The sequence below is a fragment of the Bolinopsis microptera genome, chromosome 6 (genome assembly GCF_026151205.1).
Source record: "Bolinopsis microptera isolate Bmic1 chromosome 6, MBARI_Bmic_1.0, whole genome shotgun sequence".
In the NCBI taxonomy this organism is placed as follows: domain Eukaryota; kingdom Metazoa; phylum Ctenophora; class Tentaculata; order Lobata; family Bolinopsidae; genus Bolinopsis; species Bolinopsis microptera.
Window position 1 is genome coordinate 3,910,719 of NC_087077.1, and position 23,310 is coordinate 3,934,028.

The 23,310-nt window shown below is 37.1% G+C and overlaps 2 protein-coding genes across 8 annotated transcripts in view; one reads left to right on the plus strand and one right to left on the minus strand.

Moving 5' to 3' along the window:
• LOC134816403 (transient receptor potential-gamma protein-like) overlaps nt 1-7,558 on the plus strand; it is a 40,722-nt gene extending 33,164 nt beyond the window's left edge. For 4 of the 7 annotated variants that reach the window (XM_063825238.1, XM_063825235.1, XM_063825233.1 and 1 more), the window contains 10 exons: nt 862-1,000; nt 1,422-1,600; nt 2,024-2,099; nt 2,352-2,494; nt 4,017-4,123; nt 4,424-5,349; nt 5,828-6,035; nt 6,228-6,317; nt 6,504-6,598; nt 7,107-7,558. In XM_063825238.1, coding sequence (XP_063681308.1) covers nt 862-1,000; nt 1,422-1,600; nt 2,024-2,099; nt 2,352-2,494; nt 4,017-4,123; nt 4,424-5,349; nt 5,828-6,035; nt 6,228-6,317; nt 6,504-6,597 — 1,962 coding nt within the window. In that variant the 3' untranslated portion in view covers nt 6,598; nt 7,107-7,558. The remainder of the gene's footprint in view (nt 1-861; nt 1,001-1,421; nt 1,601-2,023; nt 2,100-2,351; nt 2,495-4,016; nt 4,124-4,423; nt 5,350-5,827; nt 6,036-6,227; nt 6,318-6,503; nt 6,599-7,106) is intronic. The other 3 variants (XM_063825236.1, XM_063825234.1, XM_063825232.1) reach the window with 1 other exon arrangement.
• Nucleotides 7,559-11,324: 3,766 nt separating this feature from the next.
• Nucleotides 11,325-22,049, minus strand: LOC134816681 (protein phosphatase 1 regulatory subunit 21-like). Its single transcript, XM_063825635.1, has 17 exons — nt 21,848-22,049; nt 21,590-21,706; nt 19,898-19,984; nt 19,439-19,549; nt 19,070-19,180; nt 18,856-18,968; nt 18,445-18,544; nt 17,899-18,144; nt 17,116-17,204; nt 14,545-14,681; nt 14,254-14,392; nt 13,984-14,097; nt 13,584-13,743; nt 13,286-13,387; nt 13,137-13,163; nt 12,179-12,364; nt 11,325-11,965 (listed from the first exon to the last, which is right to left on the minus strand). Exons 1-17 carry the CDS (start codon nt 21,971-21,973, stop codon nt 11,672-11,674), a joined length of 2,259 nt encoding a protein of 752 aa, XP_063681705.1. The 5' UTR covers nt 21,974-22,049; the 3' UTR covers nt 11,325-11,671.
• Between the last annotated feature and the right edge of the window lie 1,261 nt (nt 22,050-23,310).

A 23,310-nucleotide genomic window follows, 5' to 3' on the forward strand; every position in this document is an offset into this window, starting at 1 on the left:
TTAGATGGCACTACCCATCTTACTATACTTTACACTGCACCACTAATTAAACTTCGATTTTCTATTCTAATCCAATTATAATAGCCCACTTCTCCGCCCACCTCCGGTTTACAATAAAAAGGGCTCCACACACCAAACGCTTACTATATCTCGTTTTGTCTGGTGGTTGAGTGCTGCATTCCTAAGATGCATATCGTGTTGGTTTCAGTAAGTGAATAAGCAAGTCATGGATAAAGTATCTCTTAATAATTTCATATTCCACTGTCGAGTGTTGACAGTATTGGCAGTGAGTTTACAGGATATTAAACGGAGCTGATTTCTACAATCCCTCTTGATAAACTGCCGGTATTATGACAGATATTATCCAGCACTTTCAGACTTGTTGTTGTAGTTCATCTTGATACCGTATACTAGTCTACCAGTCTAGATATCATGCTCTAGTCTGGTATATCTGTTATCAAGCTTATGACTAAATTTTTCTCTAAGAGCCGTGTAAGTGAACTTCTGGAGCAAGGAAGAATGCAAAATCAAATTTTTGACTTTTAAACCATCTCGAGACAGTCCGATCAGTCGAAAGTTTAACAGTCTCCAGCCAATTGGTACGCTTTCTGTCCACAGCATTCCACAAATCATTGTCTCCATTCCTCAGCTCTTTGTCTCATTGCTCATCTTATTATTCCCAATCATGTTGCATCACGTACCCAGAAAGTACCGTCTAGCTAGCGGTCGTGTTTCATCTAAGAAGCGGATGGAAAAGATGCCTTTACTAAGATACCCAATAAGGCATCTCATAAGTGTAGTACTAGATACTAGAAAAACAAAGAATATATCTGATACCGTCTTTAACGCACCTTACTTCAGTCGTCCTCCAATGCGGCCCCTACCTCGGTGGGGGACAAGTTCCTGGTGCAGGTACGAGACGGAAACATGGAGCAGATCAGGAAGACCCTGGATCAGAATCCTGAAGTGATCAACTTCTCAAACTCTTACGGAGTAACAGGTCAGCTGAAGCGTCGTAATATAAACGCTTTTATTAATGTTAGGTGTCCCCATATTCTGATTAGGACGCCCGGTTGTTTTTATGGGACATGCATATTGCATACCACTGTAGAGTGTAGAAACATGCAGGAAAATATTATTTACTCATTTTCATTTGTATTAAATTGTCGTGATTTAACCTAAATTTAGATTAAATCTGAACTAGTTTATGATCAAACGAAGCCATTCAATGTAAAGCTGAAGTCCCATTGATGATTTTAACTGTACTTGGAGTTACCGTGCCTGTCTGGTAGGATTAACAAATCAATCTTAATTGTAAGTTATCATAATATGATTATGTAATTACAAGTGTTGACGCCTTGTTACATTTTATAAGCAATAACAGCTATAACAGTAACTGACATGTCAAACCCTCCGCACAGCTCTGATGCTCGCGGTAGAAAAGGAACACAACGACTTGGTCCGTTTCCTGATTGAACGTGACGCGGACGTGAACGCCATCAGCAAGAACTTCCAAAAGGAAACGTCACTGTCGCGCGCGGCAAAAGCGCAGAACAAAGAACTGGTTCGGGTCCTGGTGGAGAGAGGAGCTGAGATTCAGGTGAGGATGTGTGACTGTCGGGCTGGAATATGCAGGAATATGCAGGAATATGCAGGAATACGTGGAATGCAAGGAGGACATTTGTTAAGGTGCCTGACAGACGATAGCCAGACTGGGAGTAGTAGATTTTATTGGTATTTTGTGTTTTGTCGGGTAGTCAGTTAGCCAGTATTGAAGTGATTCCTATTGTATTTATCATGAAATATCAGATTCTGTAATTTAGTGCGAATTTCGTCTATAAAATCCTGTCTATTTAGACAGCAAATAGTTATTATATGTGACATTTTCTTACGCGAGGGTTGGCATTGCCACGAATATAATAAATATATTAAACAGTCTTAATGCCGAAATATAGCAACACGTGATAGAATGAGTTTATAATATTAATTGTTATTTTATTTTTTAAGGTGTAAATATTTTCAGCAAGCTCTCAACTGTATTTGTAATCCACAAATTGGCAACGATTGGGTTAACGATGAGAAAGCTTTCTCCTTAACTGGTTTGTTAAAAATATCACATCTATAATTTTAGTGATAATTATTCTCCTTACTTTGTTGACAGTTTGATAATATCGCTGGAATCCAATTTAAAGTATTTTCCGGGCACTCCTTCGGTTTGTATTGGTCCTTGTGGTGACATTTCTCTTCTGTTGTGATTTGGGAATGTTTGGTTAGGTGAGATAACAAAATAGAACTTGAAAATCTGTCTGAGCTGAAGTTTTCCTAACCTCCTGACTCCTGTGTATTTTCAGGGGTGAAAATGTTGGTGTCACCGCCGATTCTAGCAGCGACTAAAGAGCCGATATTGACGGCATTCAGCGTCAGCAACAAACTTTACATTCTAGCGAAACGGCGAGAGGAATACCGCGATATATACAGCTCGCTGGCACAAGAGGTACACTAAATAATACTTCAGTAGGGGGGGGGGGGGGGGGGGGGGGTTCATGAGTAATTTTGAGAATTTTTTAATCTGAGAATTTGACCATTTTAGCCGGGAATACTCAAAAATGTCTCATAAATTATTTTTGAATCTGAGAAATTCAGGATGGATTTCTCATTTTCTCAAAATTTTCCAGTCAAAAATCATTTTTGAATCTGAGAAATTAAGCATGGATTTCTCATTTTCTCAAAAATTGTCCACTCAAAAATAGTGATATACCAAATCATTCTTCATATCAGTGCAATGTGGTCCAAAAATACTCAAAATCAATTTTTGAGAATGAGGTTTCGCCTCTCCTGGAAACTTTTCTCAAAAACAATTTTTGAGAATGAGAATTTGGCATTTTCGTCGAGACTCTCAAAAATAGTCATGACCACCTCCCCCCCCCCCCCCCCCCCCCTACTTCATATTAATGATTACTAATCATAGAGTTTAAAGCACCCTTATGACTCTGACGTTATTTACTAACTATGTCTATATATATAATACATAGTTAGTAAATATATCTATATCAGGAGGTGACCGGGACATGATTTTAGGCCTGACCGGGACCGGGACCGGGACCGGGATACAAAATGTACCTGACCGGGACCGGGACCGGGACTGGGACTGAGATTATCAATTTACCGTGACCGGGACCGGGACCGGGACCAATAATTTCTGGGATTTCTATCTTACCGGGACCGGGACCGGGACCGGGACCAACAATCCAATTTTACCGGGATGACCGGGATTTGACCGGGATGACCGGGATGACCGGGACCAAAACTGGTATTCTCATATTGAAAGCTGCAACTTTCATTTACATTATAATTGAACAATTTGAATAAGTAATAACTAGAATATTAAATTAGAACAAACTTTTAAAAAACCGTCAATATGGGGCATGGGCCTAATGTACTACACCAATAATGTTCATGTACTGATTACTCAAGTTCACCCTCATTCCTCATTCCTCAATCAATGATCCCTCAAATTATTCAACAGTTTCATTCTCCAATTCCAATTGACAATTGACAATTGGGCGTTGAAAACTTGATGTTAGTTTGCACTTATGAGTTATGTAACGATATTAGTTACCTAAACTTGTTTAGCAATTTTAAACATTGTTTTATTTGGCTCAGAGCGTTGTTTAAAGATGAAATTCACAATGAATGAAAGTCAAAACTTAAAATCACAGTGAATGAAATTATGTAAAAGATCCCGGTCAAAATCCCGGCAAATTTGAGTGATTGACCGGGACCGGGACCGGGACCAAGAATCCTGAATTAACCGGGACCGGGACCGGGACCGGGATCATAAATCAGCATTTGACCGGGACCGGGACCGCGACCGGGATGAAAAATGTGACTTGACCCGGTTGACCGGGACCGGGACCGGGACCGGGATAGCTCAAAATTGCCAATCCCGGTACCGGGATTCCCGGTCACCTCCTGATCTATATAACATAGACACATTGTAACTTCTGCATTTTCAGTGCGAAACGTTTGCTTATAGTTTTCTTGATCAATGTGAGAACTTGTGGGAAGCAAGACGACTACTCTCAAGAGAGATGAAGATTATTGATAAGGCTATAAGCTCATCGTAAGTAAAACCCTAGTCTTCAAGGCACCCCTCCTCAAATTCTCTTGCCAGTTAACGTTTTCTACTCCTATGTTATATAAGGGGCATTACTTTATTTCTAGAATTGAACTTCGAGTCTTGTTTCGACAATTCTGCTATTTATTTTGAGGAACATATTGCGATTTATGACTTTATGAGCTCGATGGCACAAAAAAAATTTCGCTGTGTATGTATAATCACATTTTTGCAATTGAATATCCGTGCGTAATATGTCATGTTTTTGGGTTTCCTAACACGAAATAACGAAATTATATACTTCAGAAAGAAAGAGTTTGTGGCTCATCCCTTTGTTCAAAGTTTACTGAAAGAGCAAAACTTTGGGAGGTTCATGAACTCCTCAATCTGGAACAAGATATCTCTGTTCTTTTACTGGTGGTTCTCTGTTTTGATATTCCCATTTTACGGTGTTCAGTACTTGATGAAGGATCCCCGCCAGAGAAAGTTGAGATATTCTGATTTAGGAGAATACATCGACTTTATGGGTACACCAGTGCTGTGCCTCATTGCAGATTCCATTAGTTTCATTCTTTGTTTCGCGTTCCTATTGGCTATTTGTTTACAAGAGGAACTCCCGACGCGGTCTACGCAGTTTGAAATGTTCTTCGAGTATATTCTGTGGTCGTGTATTGTTGGTCAAATATACACGGAATTTATTCAACTTCGGAAATTAGGCTGGAAGAACTATTTGACTCATTTCTGGAATCAAGTTGACATTTTAATTATAGTGTTGCTTTTTGCAACAGCAGGTGTAAGAATCTACACTATAAACAAGATAGAACCAGGGAGAGAGTTAACGGAACACGATGAGTTCTACCAGAGTATAGCGTGGATCATGTATGGAACACTAGGCTTCCTTCAGACTATTAAATTCTTGAGCTTAACAGACTCAAATAACGTTATAGGACCCCTGCAGTTGGCGATGAAGTCGATGATTGGGGACCTTATGCAAATAATGTTGCTGTTAATAATAATTTTAGTTGCTTTCTCAGTGACTATAATGGTGTTGATGAAACAAATTCCTCACTTGTACCCGGGTGAAGAAATACCTAACAATTTTAAGAGTCTACCCAATACAATAGCTACTCTTCTGTGGGCCTTGTTTGGTTTCATTGACTTCATTGAGAAAATGAGGGATGATGAAGACAAAAAGATGGGTGTCTACGTTATCTTTTACATCATATTTACAGGTGAGATATGAATTTAAATGTTTAATAGTCTATAATATAATAAAATCAATCGTTTATCTGGAATTTAGCTTACTCTATCGTGTTAAATCCGGATTGGACTATTATTTATGAGTCGTATAGTTGAAATGTTTTCTTGGGTAAATTTCTATTGAAAGCATTACTCTATCGTGATACAAGAATGATATTTAAGGGGGTTCACCCTGATTTTGTTGTGAAATTTGATTTCGAGATAGCAATTGACCAACAAACTAGGGCCTATGACTAAACTTTTGAGGGGGTTCCCGACTCTGGGTGCCCACCGGTGCCCGTGGGACAGCCACACCCATATTTGGTCCAAATTATGCCAAATTATGGTTGGTCAACTGCTACCCCCCCCCCCCCCCCCCCCCCCCCCCCCCCCCCCTATAAAGTTAGGAGACTACTTATTTAGTTGATGCTCCTAGTTATATTAACTAATCTTAATAATACCTCTCCTCAGCGTATCTACTGATGAGTGCCGTGCTCCTCCTCAACATGCTAATCGCCATGTTAACCACCACGTTTGAGCGTATTCAGCACCAGTCGGATGTAGAGTGGAAGTTCGCACGAGCCCTCATGTTTAGAGGTTACATGGGAGGTCAGTCTTATCCAGCCCCCTTCAACCTCCTCTGTCACATGAGCATCATCATCTTCTCTAGGATGTTCAGGTTAGACTTCTTATATCTGTGCAATGAGCGCCAAGAAAACAAATGTTTATCTCTGATTCCACTTATTTAGGCTCCAACAATTGCGAATAATACAAAACGAAGAACGATTCCGAATTTAGCTTGAAGTTATTTTCGTTTCGTATCAAATTGGCCTCCTATCATCATGGTGGTTAACTTCGCCTCTTAATCCAGATGTTCAAACAAGCCGCTACTCGGGGACGTGCGGTACAGTGACAAGGTCGACCAGTACCGGGAAAAGCTTATCAAGGATCTCCGGAAGAGGTAAGGTAGATTAGGGACCCAGGTTCCATCAGGGAGTTGAGTTTTTGCTGTGAAGATTCCGCTGTCTTTACATTACCCAGGGTTGCGGTGTTTCTACTCAACTACTGTTTATTTCATGAAATCAAATAGCGATCAAATCCAAATCATATAATTGATGCTGGTTTTCAATCTCACTATTTTGATTAGATATTACACTGGGAAGAGCGGGGTAGTCGGTGAAATTAACTATTCCGTTTCAACGATAAAAAAGCGACAACCAAATCCAGTAACCTATACATAACGTGAGAACCCATGGAGCAACGTTAATTAATTACTAGGCATGATTTCGTCTGGATCTCTTGTTCATCTTCTGTACCGATCTTCGTTTTAATCTTCCGTCTCTATTTCTTGATTGTGCAACCTATATAGTATATAATTGGAACACCTAAAGAAGCTGTTTTATTGTTTGCGCTGACTTTTCCGATTCTACGTTGATAAAAAATAATGTGCGTTGCATGTTAATTGCGGTTTAATCACCCCGTTGATATGAATAAAATTGTCTATTAATCATTTTTTAAATCAATACTTTGTTGCATGAAACCCTCTTGTCAAGGTTGCATGATGCACGTTTTACTTTTAGCATTTATCTGATTAGAGGTACGCATATTCTATCAGCATCCCAGATTGGCTGCAATCAGCAAAACATGTAACATCTAACTGGAGCAATATTTAAACGGTCTAAAATATTATTTCAATGTAGTATTTCTATTCATCCCACGAAAAATTCGATTGAAAACGATGGTATTTCAGGTTCTACGTAACTAAAAACATGGCTGTCGGCAAGAAAGTCGGTGGTCTAATTAATCAGTACCAAGATAAGATATCCGGCAAATCAGGAAGTGACACAAAACCTAGTTTACCAAAGCAAGACAGAGCGCTGACCGCTCTGCAGGAGGGGGGTATCCGGGACTTGAGCAAATCCGGCAGAAATCGGATTTAAGACTTATCAAAATTTATGTTTTTGCATTTTCTTACGCTTTTAAAAACAAAACTTGACTATTTTGATTTAAGATTAATTTTTATCTTAATTTTGAGTCGATTGATTATGTAGAAACGTAGTTTTAACCGTAGTGATTTAGCATACTGTCTTTTGTTACACTTGTTATCCAGACATGATGAATAATGAATAATGATACTGTTCTTTGATTTTATATTATCATATTCTTATTTTATAAAACTCTGTAACATGATTTTTCGATCGTTTCGATCGTAAATTCTGTTTCTTTTCTCCTTTGCAATTTAATCATGGTGTGAGTCATCGTAAATATTTACGCGGTCAGTACTGGTATAAAGTTGTTAAAACAAGTCTTCAAGATCGGTCAACAAGGCTACAATTCGCTCAGCATAGTCATACTCATAGGTGGTGCCTCGGTAAGAAGATTTTCTGAATCTCATATTTTGACTTTGAGTCCGGAAACTTCTCCCCCATTTACATATTATTATTAAAATGTGTTCTGGAATGTTCGCGAGGTAGGCTGAGCTGAAGTATTGACTCAGAATGCAAGCTGGATTACAGCTGCGCCTAATGCTCAAATTGTACATGTTCATAAACTTAAAGATTATCGTGTAAAAGATAATAGCATACAACTTAAAGTGGAGTGTTAGAGTGCAGACGTTCCTACCTATTGAGGTCAAAATGTGTAGAGACATTCTTTAAATCTTATCCATCCTGGAGCACAGAGAGGAGAAGTACATGCAGTAAAAGTACCTTTTATGCCAGAATATCAATGGTTACAGAGCTGAGATGTGAGAGCTGAACCAGCTAGATCAGATAACGAAAGATAACTAGACCATAGACGGTTACTGATAGTGATAAGAGAACGAAAGATGAAGTAAATACGAAACTTTGGGGATGATGATTAATCACTCTACACTCGACTGTCGGGTGACTTTCTTAACACGTCCTCTACACTCTAGCCCTAGGTGGCTCTGAATGACTATTCGAAACCCTCTAATCTGATCTCAACCCTAACCCTAACTGAATTATATTCTGAAACCCTAAGAGTAAGACTTCCTTATAGTTATACTTATATGGTCATATGACGTGATCGAGACAGTTTTTGTCGATATCTCGCTAGAGGAGCATTTTAACCCTATGTCATGTGTGGTGATTCGGAATCACCGTTCGAAAATACATCGAACCAAGTAGATTTCAACTGTCAGGGACCCTTTTAGAAAAATCTCGAAGATCGACTGTAGAGTGATTTAGCAATAGCGTGCTCCGACCCGGACCCTTTTATTGTTTTCTTAGTTGTTTCACTTTGAATGTCAGATATTATAGTGTATAGATAAGTAAGAGACGTCATATTTGTAAAAATAGGAAAGGTTTAAAATGATTTGTTATATTGTTATAATTTATCAAAATATCTAAATCGCCGTACGGCCGATGTCTTCTCGATTATTTTGTCTTACTCTTCTCTGTGCGTCATTTTCTCTACTTCGTTTCTACCTGAATTTGTAAAACAGTTAGTTGATGTGTCCTCAACCATCAACCTTCGTTAATGCGTAAATAAAGGAAGACAAATTCAAACATCAAAGACTTAAGACATGGCGTATTCAGAATCAGATCTGAAAATGGTAAAAAATAATTCTTTAAAAATAAAATGATAAAACTCTGAAATAATATTCACCTTGATTGCAGTATACCAATACCAATACCATTAATCTATGAATCAGAATGTGTTCGTCTCCAAGGATCTTTTTTATTCTTGAACTGAAATGTTAGTACCCCCTATTCCCGAAATTATTTCCAAATTTTCAAAATTTAACAGTCTGCTCTATACCCGTTTTTAAAGAAACGTGTTTCACGTTTACTTGAACTCAAACGACCTCAGACCCTAAAGGGCCGTCATAAATGTTTTGTTGTCCAAGTAAACCCGCCCTCGGTCCTGCCCCTATGCCCTAGCATGCAAATTTTAAATTTTAAGCGACCCAACTCCCAAGCTCTGTCAATAAATTGTGAGTGAAACTGAAGCCTGTTTACTTGAACTCAAACGACCTCAGACCCCAAAGGGTCGTCATAAATGTTTTGTTGTCCAAGTAAACCAGCCCTACCCAATTTTAATCATAAAACAAATGTTGAGCCACGAAAATTTAAACAAAGTGATCAGACTTAAAACCAAGAAACCGTAACCATGAAAACTCTACCTGATCAGGTGGGTCACAACCATATCCTAGATGGAACCACACAGGCATCTCCTCCTCCGGGTATTCAAAAGCTATGATCAGTGGTTCAGGTTCCTCCTGATCTCCTAATTTGTCGTCGCGAGGTACTTCCACCTCTACGTCGATTATCTCCAAGCCCAACTCATCTTCAAAATCTGAGTCATCGGTATCTATAAGTGAAAAGTTTGACAAAACTTTAGTTTGGATATGGACAGCTGTTTGTATTTTTGCTAAAGAAGCACCAGAAATATGATCAAATTTGTCCGGGTTGTACTTCCTCATTCTTGGTTTGAAGCCGAGTGCTTTTAAGGTTCGTGAGAGAAAGTTGCGAGGTTTCCGGTCATCCTCCATCATGTACACCCGGTCAGGATTCCTCCTGCGGCAGAAAACTGATTTAATCCTTTTAACTGACAGCATATCGCAAGCAAATCGGAAGATTTTAATTGATAGCAAGTGTAAACAGTGTGAAAAGTACTAGGGAAAGGTTGTTTTTACTTCGTGGTGGGTATTTAAAGGCTGGTGGTTGTCAGGGTAATTAGCAGAAGGTGCTCCTTTGGAATATGAACTATGTGCTCCTTCATCAACACAGGTTCGTTTCAGTCGTTACACGTCCCCAAAATGACATTGCGCGGCGTAGTATTAGTTTTAAGTAAATTATAATTATATATTACACCACTACAAATCAATTAAATTGATTGCGCTGTTACGCCTAACGCCAAAATTAGGCCTAACCCCGCGTTATATTAGGCTTACTACTGCATCTTGGTGACAGTAAGTGTATAGTAACCCGTGCGCGCTTACGGCCGGGATTGTAGCGCGATGCACTATTGGGTCGCGCGCGCATCCAATAATGCTTCTCGCAACCTTCGGTAGATCGGCGAGATGCACCACTGTGCCTCACCGAGCTGCGAAGGATTGACATCGTGAATCAAGGCCGGGACTTCACTATCGCAGTTAAAATGTTTCTCGACGTTTCTGTTATGCATTTACAGTTTACAATAGACAGTTGACGATGTCAATCCTTTCGAGCTCGTATGTCGTAGCGGCCCCCTTAATAATATAATGTGTGCCGGTCGGCGAAAAGGGAAAATTGAAAATGCAACATGTGTCAAAGCCTACGTCATTGGTCATAGAATATGATTTAGAATCAGCGCTCAAAAATAAACTGATGGCAGTCACTTTCATACCCTCAGGATATACTGAGAAGACTATTTTGTATTTAAAATTTGGGCGAGTGATTTGAGATTTTGTGATGAGGGCCGGCGGACTATTATATCCCCGGCGGACTATTATATCTCCGGGTACAGCTCCAGACTTGATTGACTTTGTCGTGCTGCGCGTTATAAATCCGTACGTGATCACGCTGCCAAAACTGATCATTTCACCACAATACAGACTTTGCGCAATACACAAACGCGAAGTCTATTCAGGACTGTCCCTAATTTCGGGAACCTTGTGTAACATTTATTCTCGTCTCTACAGTGTTGGTTTAGCGAGGGGTTGTACTTTGTCCTAATATTATGTAATAGAAATACGAGTAGCTATCTAAGAACAGAATTTAGATTCAATCGTATAACACAAATTCAATTGGGACATCTCGCTAACTAAAAATATACCGCATTCAGAAGCTATAAATCATGAACTGTTAATAGCAGAAAATATAGTTATACAAAAAATAGTTCGTAAATTAACAATTGTCAAGCGAGTACGAGAATGGAAAGTTATCTTTGAATTTATCTCGTTGAAAATTGTACAAAATCCCTTGTATGGAAAATCAATCGGACCAACGGACTTAAATTTAAATTTAATGAAAAAGTATTACTATAAACCAATCAATTTTTAAATTCAGACAAAAAAACGTACGAAAAAGTTTTACATTTGATAACATATTGCATGGATGATAATAAGTGTTTACTCTGGGCTTAACTTGTGAATTATAGGGACACTATAATCTAATTATTGGTGGGTTCTAATAAATATATTCTGCATGATTACCAGGTTATTTCATGCATTAGAGGGGCATTACAAGAGCATGTGGGTATTAATATTGTGGGAATTCTAAAACGGCAAACAAACTGAACCTCACTGAAAACTCATAAAAATAAAGGTATAACTTAACGTAAAAGAACTAAATGTGTGCTCCTCTCAAACTACCACTTCTTCCTGCCCTGCTTAGGAGTATCCAGCTTCAAGGTCTGGTTCTCCTCGTTCAGATTAACCAGCTTATCGTTCATAGCGCACAAGTGCTCGCTCATAAGCGCTATCTGCGCTTCATACTTGTCCTTAGTGAGAGTCAGTTCCTCTTCAAGCTGCTGTCTAACCTTGTCGTTGTTACACATGTCCACCGCGAACTGGTTGTGTTGTTTCTCTGCTATGTGTAATCTCTTCTTCAATCCGATACACTCTCTTTTGTTGAGGATACACTCTCCCTCTGCCTTCTGGATCTGGGAGATTATCAAATATCATATTAAGAACTGAGAGGTTACCAGTAGAATTATTTTAACAGAACTGAGCTCATAATAAGGCTGAATTTAATAAATTTCTACGTCGATTATCATGTCAAGTTCAATAGTTGAGGGTCAAAGGGCCATTAAAACTACACGAAAATTCATACATGTCCAAAGATTATTTTCATTAAATGATGAAAAATAAAATACCGTTTCAATTTGTTCGTTGATCCTGTTAGTGTAGTGTAACCGTATAGCCTCCTCTCTAAGCCCTGAGTCATCCCAAGGCAGCACAGTTTTAACTGAGCTGGAACTGTCAGTTAAATCTAGTAATGTATCCACAGGGACATTGCTGGACGGGGCGGTCATTTTGTTGTTCTCAGCTTCTTTCAGTTGCTGTGGCGGGGGAGGTAGTGTGGTTAAATAATAAGAACTATTTACACATGGTTCAGGTTAGTTGAGTCAAATACTTTATCTGACTCAAATACTTTATAAGGAAGATCCGAAATTAACATAACATTATTTTGTGGAATGTCTGTTGGACAATACTCAATTGTATCTAAGATTTTACGAGGGCCAAATAATGTGCTTATCTACAAATTTGAAACATGAGAACAATAAGGTAACATCATACTAAATTCTTCTTCTGTTTAAATATTATAAGAATGTAATAATTTTCTGGTGCGATAACGTAATTTGGTTAGTAGTCTTTTTGCTTCATATTTTACTGTAAAAGAATTTAAAAACAGAAGATTATTTCAGCAGTCTGTAATTTTGAGTCTTATAGTCTTAAAGTATTGTCTATAGTCTTGATAATGTTTGAAACGTAGGGAAATTCTCATACATGAATATCAGTTAATTATTTTATCAAGCAGTTAAATATTGTAAACTACTTCGAATCTGTAAAATATTGAGATTTGGCAAATAGGATCTACAAGAATCATAATATAAGTCGCAGCTGAAATATAATAAAACAGAGTTGGTTCTGCAGAAAATAAGAACTAAGTGCTCTAAAGGAACTCATGAAACGTAAGTACACGATGACACTAAGATTGGACACTTATGAGACAGTTGATCGCAATGTTACAAAGATTACACAAAGAGAGGTATCATGTTGATATTAACCCCTTGTAAAGATCAGAAAACAGGTTATACTACACAAACTTACTGGTTTCTGTAATTTCTCAAGCAACCTCTGATGAAATCGTTTACTTCAACACTTCTTTACTTTTTAGTAAAACTTATCTTAAAATTTAAAAATATGTATAGTAAAATCAGCTTCGACAAAAACCCCAAAAAAGTGTGTGAGACGCATACCTTCTGGGCTTTGTCGAGTTTAATAGTTAGAAGTTGTGCTTCTAGCATCCAGTGTTCTTTGCTTTGCTCTAACTTAGCAATCTTCTCTTTAGATATTTTCAACTGGGAACAGGGATTGATTTTAAGTTATATCACAGTAATTAGTAAATGTATGATTGGACAAAACGTCAACATATCCCGAAGAGTAGCAAGTCACAGAAATGGCTTAGTCGATCATACGATATAAACTGACGTACGGATAAAAATAACTACGAACAATTAATTGAATAGCTGACTAATTAACTAATTAACTAATAACCTTGTCAGTGAGATCAGGAGAAGGAGCAGGAAGAGGAGAGGAGGGGTCAGGAGAAGAGTTCCTATCTGAAAGAGGCTGAGAGCGGTTAATAAGATACAGGAACCCCTCACAAGTTGTGGTGAGAGTGGAGTTGTAGACTGACTCTTGTTCTGCACTGAACCTGACAGTTAATTAATTAATTAGAATCTTACTAAACAGTTAACACGGAGATATAGCCAAATCTTTTTAATCAACCTACTATTCAAGAGGTTGACATGATTTTGGGGCTATAGTTTACGATTATTATTTTATCAATGTTAGTTATAAAACAATGCAATAGAAAGGGTATTCAGTTTTTGAGCACGCACGAGAGATAATCGATAAACTTTGCAACAAGGCTATTAGAAACATTATCAAATACCTGGAGGATTTAGTTAACAAGGATAAGCTATCCTCAAGGTGTCTTGCTATCTTGGTTAATGTGTTTACGAAGGATTGTAGAGACGCAACACAGCATTCATCAGTTGTCTTCAATCTGATAAAAGATAAAGTTTAGGGCAGTAAATTGCCGCGAATCTTGTATTTGAATTCTGACGAAGACCTCAATCTGATCATGATGGTGCTAGTAGAACTAATTGATCAACCAATTAGTCAACTAACTATCAATTAGTCAATTAACTATACTAATTACCTCTGAGACACAGAAGATAGTTTGTGAGCCAGTACAAGTTTAGGATGTATAGCAGAGAGGTGGGATCTGACGTTAGTGCACACATCCTTAACATCTCCTATAAACGCTGGTATGTACTTAGCCGCTCCTGTACTGTCCTCTGTCATAGTTAGGTTATTATAAACATGTCATATATTGATTATATAAGGTGTATAATGTATATATATAAAGTCAAATAAGTGTTCTAGTAACTGATCCTCTTGGCTCAATATAATGATCTATCTAGTCACTCTCTCACAGGGTGTAACGTACCGACATTAGAGACGTGAGATAGAGACACAGCACTGTTTTGAAGAGCGAGAACTAGAGGCTGAACACTGTCACATATAACAGTGTTACATTCCTCCATTTGTAATGAACACGACATTGACATGGACTCTTCTGATAGACTGACGGGGTTTAATTTCAGGTTTTACTGTTTTTATTTTATCAATCTTTGATTTAAGGAAAGTAAAGCTCAACAAGAATTGCGCCCGTTGTTTCGTTTTGGCGGACGCTAGATTTCCATTTCACATTTACTATAAATTTAAGTATAAGCTCCAATCAGCTCACTTCAATCTTCATGATAATAATATTGATAAATTATGCATCAAATACGGGAAACACTTGAAATTCAGTTCAATTGCCGTATATAAGTAGAACTTAACTTGTATCTTTAATTCAAGAAATTATCAGCAAAGGTAAACTATACTCGTGTACACATCAATACACTACGCGTGCCACGTACAAATTGGGCGTATTACCTAATAGTAATATTATACATTACATGCATCATATACATTAAAACACAGTCGCGCCGCGCATTCATAGATCACAGGCTATCTATACATCACATCTCCGCAAGCAATCCTCGCGCGCGCCCAACTTTATCGTTGCAGGGTAACGAACGGAAGGAAGGACACACGACATATTTAAACCCACCTATCTCGTTTGTTGGGGGAACAGAAATCCCCAGTCGGGAGGGTACAACCCAAGGCGATAACCTGGCAATGTCGCTCTTTGCCATTGCAACTTTACCAGTACTACGGAAATTAGAAGATCACGAAAAAGTGGCACAAGTGTGGTTAGCAGATGACGCCACAGGGGTGGGTACTCTTCACGCACTTTTAGGCTGGTGGAAAGATATCATTGTAGAAGGACTTAAGTATGGCTACTTCGTGAACCAGGAGAAATCTTGCTTAATCCTGAAAAATCCTGAACATTTACATTCCGCTCAGGAAATATTTTCAGATTGCAATATAGATATCAGGATAGATGGTCAAAGGCATTTAGGAGCTGTGCTGGGACGCCTGAATTCAAGGATACCTACATTAACAACCTGGTAGTTGAGTGGAGTGATATGCTAAAAAAGTTAGTACATTTTGCCAAATCACAACCTCAGGCAGCCTACGCTTGTTTCACACACGGTGTCCGCCACAAATTTACATATTTTATGAGGACACTAGATATCAGCTCTTATATGGGCCCTCTTGACAAAATTATCACCCACGAGCTAATTCCGACTATATTTGGTTGTCCAATATCTCCTATACACCGAGAGCTTATGTCATTACCATTAAAGAACGGAGGTATGGGAATGCCACAGTTGGAGTATTTGGCAAAAAGAGAGCATGCTGCATCGCTTTTGGTAACCCGGGGACTGGTAAATTCGCTTGCTACAACCTTCTCGGAATCGACAGATGAGCTTCAAGATATATTAAAACAACGTGTTTCTGAATATAAAGAACAACAAGAGAACATACTTAAAAAGGTTGATAAGAAGACTGCAAGGGTTTTGGATCAGATTAGCGAACCAGGGAGCTCAAATTGGCTCTCATGTCTACCACTAAGAAAACATGGATTCGTTCTAAATAAATCTGAATTTAGGGATTCTATCAGATTGCGGTACAACTTAGATCTGGATCGTTTACCATCACAATGTCCATGCGGAAAAACTTTTGATGTGAACCATTCTCTGAATTGCCACCTTGGTGGCTACATCATTATCAGACACAACGAAATTAGGGATTTTTTAGCAGGCTTGTTGAAGACGGTTTGCTCGGACGTGGAAGTTGAACCTCAGCTTCAAGAACTAGAAGGAGAGCAGTTCACGAGGTCTTCGACACTTACGGGTGACCAGGCGAGACCGGATATAAAAGCTCGTGGTTTCTATAGGGCAGGCCAAGTGGCTTTTTTCGATGTTAAAGTAATTAATCCTAATTCTAATTCCTACCTTCAACATTCGACAAAGAAAGTCATGGAGAATGCCGAGAAACAGAAATCCAGATGTTACAACGAAAGGATTTTAAATGTAGAGCACGGATCATTTGCTCCATTAATCTACTCAGTGACGGGTAGCATGGGACCGCAGGCTAAGACGTTCGAGAAACTACTATGCAATAAACTTGCATATAAACAAAAACAGAATTATAACGATATTATTAATTATTATCGGTGTAAGTTATCTTTTTTAATTAGAAAAATGATTTTATTATGTATAAGAGGATCTAGAAAAACCTCAAATAGAACTGTAGAATTATCTAACATGGATGATTTAGAATTTAACTCTTTCGAATCGAAAGTTAATTAATTTTTTCAGTCCCATGGACTGGTTTTTATTTTTGACAATGATGATATTCATTATATATAACCTGTAATACTATTCTGTATATATCTAATTTCGTTTTCCAAAAAAAAAAACCTATCTCGTTCTCCAAAATCCGCGTTTTTCTGCAAAAACCTCCATTCGTAACCTTTCACTATTGCCTTTTTTTTTCAAAAGGGTGAAAAGGAAAAAATTTATAGAGATAGAAAAGGTTTAAAGTAATATGGACAAACTTGTACCTTTTCTTGAAGAGATTGAGTATAAGAGAAAGATAGTTGGTTATATCAGTGTACTGGTTAGCGAGCACTTCTAGATTCCCACACGATTTCTGCTCATGGAGGGATAGGTATAATTAGTGATACATATCTGGTAAGTTTTACAAATAACAACTGCTTTAAAGTTACAAGGATCTACCAGTGCCACGTTTTCAGCCGGTACTTCACCGGGATAAAGGGGAAACTTATGAAAGTTTCACTTTTAATATACGTCTCGATATGATTAGTGCCTGATCCCCCCCCCCCCCCGGCCCCCGGATATGACAGCCTTTAAATTGATGAATCTAAGTTGCTCTATGCCCGAATGGTTTCAGCAGAACAATTTAACTTAACTTAAGTGGTATTCAGATCTAAATACTGTGACCTCAAACAACAGGACCATATTTTGCAATAATAAAGCCATCTATGAAGCATTTAACTGTATTTATCAACAATAAATACAGTTTATAGTCAAGGATTGACCAGAGCCGCGAGTGAAACTTATCACGAGCGTTCCTTGGGTAAATACCCAAATCGCTATGTACCACTACCAACAATATAAACTATGCCTTTGTTCTTGAAAATTAAGGTTAACATTCTAAAAGTGTGTGAATTTTGATGAATTTTGGGTAAGTGGTGTTGCCAAATCAAAGGATTTTGTAGCGAGGTTATCATAAACGAGGAGAAATATAGTCTCCTCGTAATAACACATGCAAATAAGTAACTAAGCTACTAATTTTACACATTCCACACCAAATGTTGACTTACCAAACTAAACTGGTTGTCCCTGACAGTAATAACGAACAAGCTCCACAGCTCCAACATAGGTCTGATATGAGATGTGTTCTCCAACAATAACCCACACATTTGTTGGGTATTGTGAGTGATAGGTTCCCCAAGGTCCGTGCTGTAGAGTTGGGTACGCTGTTCTAGGTAGGTACAGTAGTTCTGAAGGGAGACCACTATCTCGGTTATATACCCGCCCACTACTTCTAGCGTGTTCTCTATCAGACTCTGGTGGAAGGTAGCGTAAATATACCTTTATTTGTTATTCTTAACTCAATTTAGAGCATTTACAAAGTTAGAAGAAGCAGATTCGTGATGGTTGAAGCACTTTCAAACACATGTTCGCCAGTCATAATGTGACTATTACCATCATTTTGCTATAGTGCGATATAATATGACGCCGGAAGAAAATACCCTCAGCTTACTGTGCTTATAATATGATCCACTCTAAGAAATCGTTCGGGAAGCTCACTAGGCTTTCACTGTTTCTCTAATAAATACAAAAGAAGTTAAAGAGTGTTAACTTACGGCTCGTTTCTTGTCTTTGGCGTACAAATTGAGGTTCTTACACTTCACCAACTTGGTGTCACTCTTGTTACTTGGTTCTGCAGACGTTTTACTGGCTCGACTGATTGGAGATTGAGACAAACATGAAATTGCTGTTTTATTATATAACTTATTTTCTATTGTAAAAAATGAAAGTAAATTTAAATTTGACTTCAATATTTGTAAGGGTTTGTAACTATGTTTTAAATAAACATACATTTTTGTTCATAACTTTAATTTATGAAAGTCAACTAATCACTAAAGTCAACGAATCACGAAATGAACCATAAGTTAAGTCTGCAAAACCCCGAAATGCCCAACTTTGGTAAGATTCAATAATAACCCAACGCCTCCCTCCCTCCCATAACAAAAAGATAATTTGAAATAAAGAACCTCCTAGCAAGAGCAGCATTAGCAGCATCTAACTTAGCCTGTAGTTTATCTAGTTGTACTTGTAAAGTTGAGCTCCTTCTCTGCTCCTTAGATAGAGATAACTCAAAATCTTCCTGTACAGGATAACATGGGTCAGACAGGAAACAGTATTAGGAGAGAAGTATTAAGTAACGGAGATGAATTCTAAATAACTGGAGAGATTATATTATCTTACTTTTGAGGTTTTGAGGAGGGTATCAGAATTACGTTTAGCGCTTGTAAGTGAGGCGTTCTCATCTTCTAACTTCTGGAGCTTCAGTCCATATCGCTCTTCTACTGTTTGCAACTGTGGAGTGAGTTTTTAATTAATTATAATTAAAAATATGTTTCAGAAAATTATGTAATGTAACGCAATGGAAGTTCTTTAAGTGGGCAATTCCAGTCCAAACCCTGGATACATGACATAAAAGATTCGTTTTCACTTGTTTGCATGAAAAGCATTAATAAAGTACTGCAAGTCAATTAAATGAAATGATGTTAATTAATTAAAGATTTTAGAGAAACAAAAATTGTAGAGAAAAGAATAAGTAAAAGTAAAACTTACTTTAGTATGAAGAACTTCATTTTCCCTAATCTTTGATTCTAACTCTTCTAAATGTATACTGTCAACGTCTTTATTGGAAACATCATTCCTACCTTGCTGCTTTCCCTTTCCCTGTTGAATGGTATTCATTACATTTCATTTTCATGAAAATAAATCAGCGCCAACCGATTGACGGTTAACGTCTACTAATATACTGCATCATTGTAATTACAGCTGCCTCCCACCTTACAGCACACACTGTAACTTGTGGTGTGATCTTATAATATGTTATAATATGTTATACTATGTTATAATATGTTATAATATGCTATAGTATGTTATAATACGTTATAATACGTTATAATATGTTAAAATATGTTATAATATGTTATAATATGTTATAATATGTTATAATATGTCATAATATGTTATAATATGTTATAATATATTATACTATGTTATAATATGTTATAATATTACCTTCTTCTTAGCAAGCGTGTCCAGCTGCTGTTGCAAGCTGTCTATTCGGGCTGATAGTTGCTTATTTCTGAATGTAAGACTGTCTACCTGGTAGAATATAGATTTAATCTATCGGAACCCAATCTGGCACATAGTCGTGTATCAAACACTTCTCAGTTAGATAAAAACACAAAATAAACTATAAAAGTGAACTAGTAAACTATACCAAGTATAATGTATAATGTATAATGTATAATGTATAATGTATAATGTATAATCAGGGTTGCCGGCATTTTTGAGAGTCATTTTTAAGGTTTTTTCACGTCTTTTAAGGCCCCTTTTGACCCATTTTTAAGGTCCAAAACAGTTAAATTCAAGGTTTTTTAAGGTCCACAGTGCGAAAGTTTGGACAAACGTAATGCAATAAAGGTGCAAATTTAAGGTTTTTCAAGGTTTTCCGATACGGAAATTGCAATCATATCTAAAGGGGGAAGGTATAATTTCAGAAAACCCCAATTAGATCTACAACAAGCTAGGTATAATTTCAGAAAACCCCAATTAGATCTACAACAAGCTAGGTATAATTTCAGAAAACCCCAATTAGATCTACAACAAGCTAGGTATAATTTCAGAAAAACCCAATTAGATCTACACCGAGCTAGGTATAATTTCAGAAAACCCCAATTAGATCTACAACAAGCTAGGTATAATTTCAGAAAAACCCAATTAGATCTACAACAAGCTAGGTATAATTTCAGAAAAACCCAATTAGATCTACACCGAGCTAGGTATAATTTCAGAAAACCCCAATTAGATCTACAACAAGCTAGGTATAATTTCAGAAAAACCCAATTAGATCTACAACAAGCTAGGTATAATTTCAGAAAAACCCAATTAGATCTACACCGAGCTAGGTATAATTTCAGAAAACCCCAATTAGATCTACAACAAGCTAGGTATAATTTCAGAAAAACCCAATTAGATCTACAACAAGCTAGGTATAATTTCAGAAAAACCCAATTAGATCTACACCGAGCTAGGTATAATTTCAGAAAAACCCAATTAGATCTACAACAAGCTAAGTATAATTTCAGAAAAACCCAATTAGATCTACACGGAGCTAGGTATAATTTCAGAAAATCTCATCAAGTCTACACAGAGCTAGGTATAACTTCAGAATATCCAATCTTATCTACATCAAGCTAGGTATAATTTCAGAAAAACCCAATTAGATCTACACCGAGCTAGGTATAATTTCAGAAAAACCCAATTAGATCTACAACAAGCTAGGTATAATTTCAGAACATCCAATCAGATCTACACCGAGCTAGTTATAATTTTAGAAAATCTTATGAGGTCTACACAGAGCTAGGTATAATTTCAGAATATCCAATCAGATCTACACCGAGCTAGGTATAAATTCAGAAAATCTTATCAGATCTACATCAAGCTAGGTATAAATTCAAAAATTTTTACTAATCCGGAAAATCCATTTAGAACTAACATCAAGCTAGGTATAATTTAGGTATGGAACCTTAAAAAACCTTAAAAACCCGAAAATTTGCCCGTTTTTCACGTCTTTTTTAAGGTTTTTTGCCCAAAATTGCCGTTTTTAAGGTTTTTAAGGTTTTTTAAGGTTTTTAAGGTCCCCCGGCAACCCTGTGTATAATGTATAATATATAATTATAATGTATAATGTATAAGCGGACTTACTTCTTGTTCTAGGGTGCGGATCTTCTGTCCTTTCCCCACATCGTTATCTTTAATGTAGCTGTGTTTTTCTCTTTCGTCTAACAATGCTTTCTTCAGTACCACAACTTGGGCCCGGACCTGGAAACATGCTTCTTTTTGGGATTTTTTTAGGAAACAAACTACATTGGTGAAGAAGACTAAAAATTCATGATTTAGCCTCGAGCATCTATTCAACAAATAATCGTGTGTTGAACACGTAAAAATGCGTTTTTAACTAACCTGAGCATACTGATTAGCAAGCCGCTGATACTTGCTCGCTAAATCCTCACTGTCTCTAGAACACGATGTGATACTGCTGGGAGGGGAGATACTTCTGTTATCCATCAAGCTCAACAAGTGAGTCATCTCACGACAACACAAGTAGTGTGTCGGGGCTGATCATATCACCTCATCTCATGGGCATGTAGTGCACTTAGCTAGGAATATTGTTAACTTAGATAAGAATATATCACCTTATCTACTGCACTTAGCTAGGAATAATGTTAACTTAGATAAGAATACATCACCTTATCTACTGCACTTAGCTAGGAATAATGTTAACTTAGATAAGAATATATCACCTTATCTACTGCACTTAGCTAGGAATAATGTTAACTTAGATAAGAATATATCACCTTATCTACTGCACTTAGCTAGGAATAATGTTAACTTAGATAATAACATATCACCTTATCTACTGCACTTAGCTAGGAATAATGTTAACTTAGATAAGAATATATCACCTTATCTACTGCACTTAGCTAGGATTTAGGAATAATGTTAACTTAGATAAGAATATATCACCTTATCTACTGCACTTAGCTAGGAATAATGTTAACTTAGATAATAACATATCACCTTATCTACTGCACTTAGCTAGGAATAATGTTAACTTAGATAAGAATATATCACCTTATCTACTGCACTTAGCTAGGAATAATGTTAACTTAGATAAGAATATATCACCTTATCAACTGCACTTAGCTAGGAATAATGTTAACTTAGATAAGAATTTATCACCTTATCTAGTGCACTTAGCTAGGAATAATGTTAACTTAGATAAGAATATATCACCTTATCTACTGTACTTAGCTAGAGAGCTAGGAATATTGTTAACTCAGATAAGAATATATCACCTTATCTACTGTACTTAGCTAGGAATAATGTTAACTTAGATAATAATATATCACCTTATCTACTGCACTTAGCTAGGAATAATGTTAACTTAGATAAGAATATATCACCTTATCTACTGTACTTAGCTAGGAATAATGTTAACTTAGATAAGTTCAATACATCACCTTATCTACTGCACTTAGCTAGGAATAATGTTAACTCAGATAATAATATATCACCTTATCTACTGCACTTAGCTAGGAATAATGTTAACTTAGATAATAACATATCACCTTATCTACTGCACTTAGCTAGGAATAATGTTAACTTAGATAAGAATATATCACCTTATCTAGTGCACTTAGCTAGGAATAATGTTAACTTAGATAAGAATATATCACCTTATCTACTGTACTTAGCTAGAGAGCTAGGAATATTGTTAACTCAGATAAGAATACATCACCTTATCTACTGCACTTAGCTAGGATTTAGGAATAATGTTAACTTAGATAATAACATATCACCTTATCTACTGCACTTAGCTAGGAATAATGTTAACTTAGATAAGAATATATCACCTTATCTAC

What these genes read in the sequence shown, in the direction of transcription:
- LOC134816681 (XM_063825635.1), bottom strand. Translation starts at nt 21,973, where the DNA reads ATGACTCACTTGTTGAGCTTGATGGATAACAGAAGTATCTCCCCTCCC. An exon ending in TCCGCACCCTAGAACAAGAA is followed by an intron (nt 19,985 to 21,589) that starts GTAAGTCCGCTT and finishes ATATTCTACCAG; the next exon opens with GTAGACAGTCTTACATTCAG. An exon ending in TTGTTAACTAAATCCTCCAG is followed by an intron (nt 13,744 to 13,983) that starts GTATTTGATAAT and finishes ATTAACTGTCAG; the next exon opens with GTTCAGTGCAGAACAAGAGT.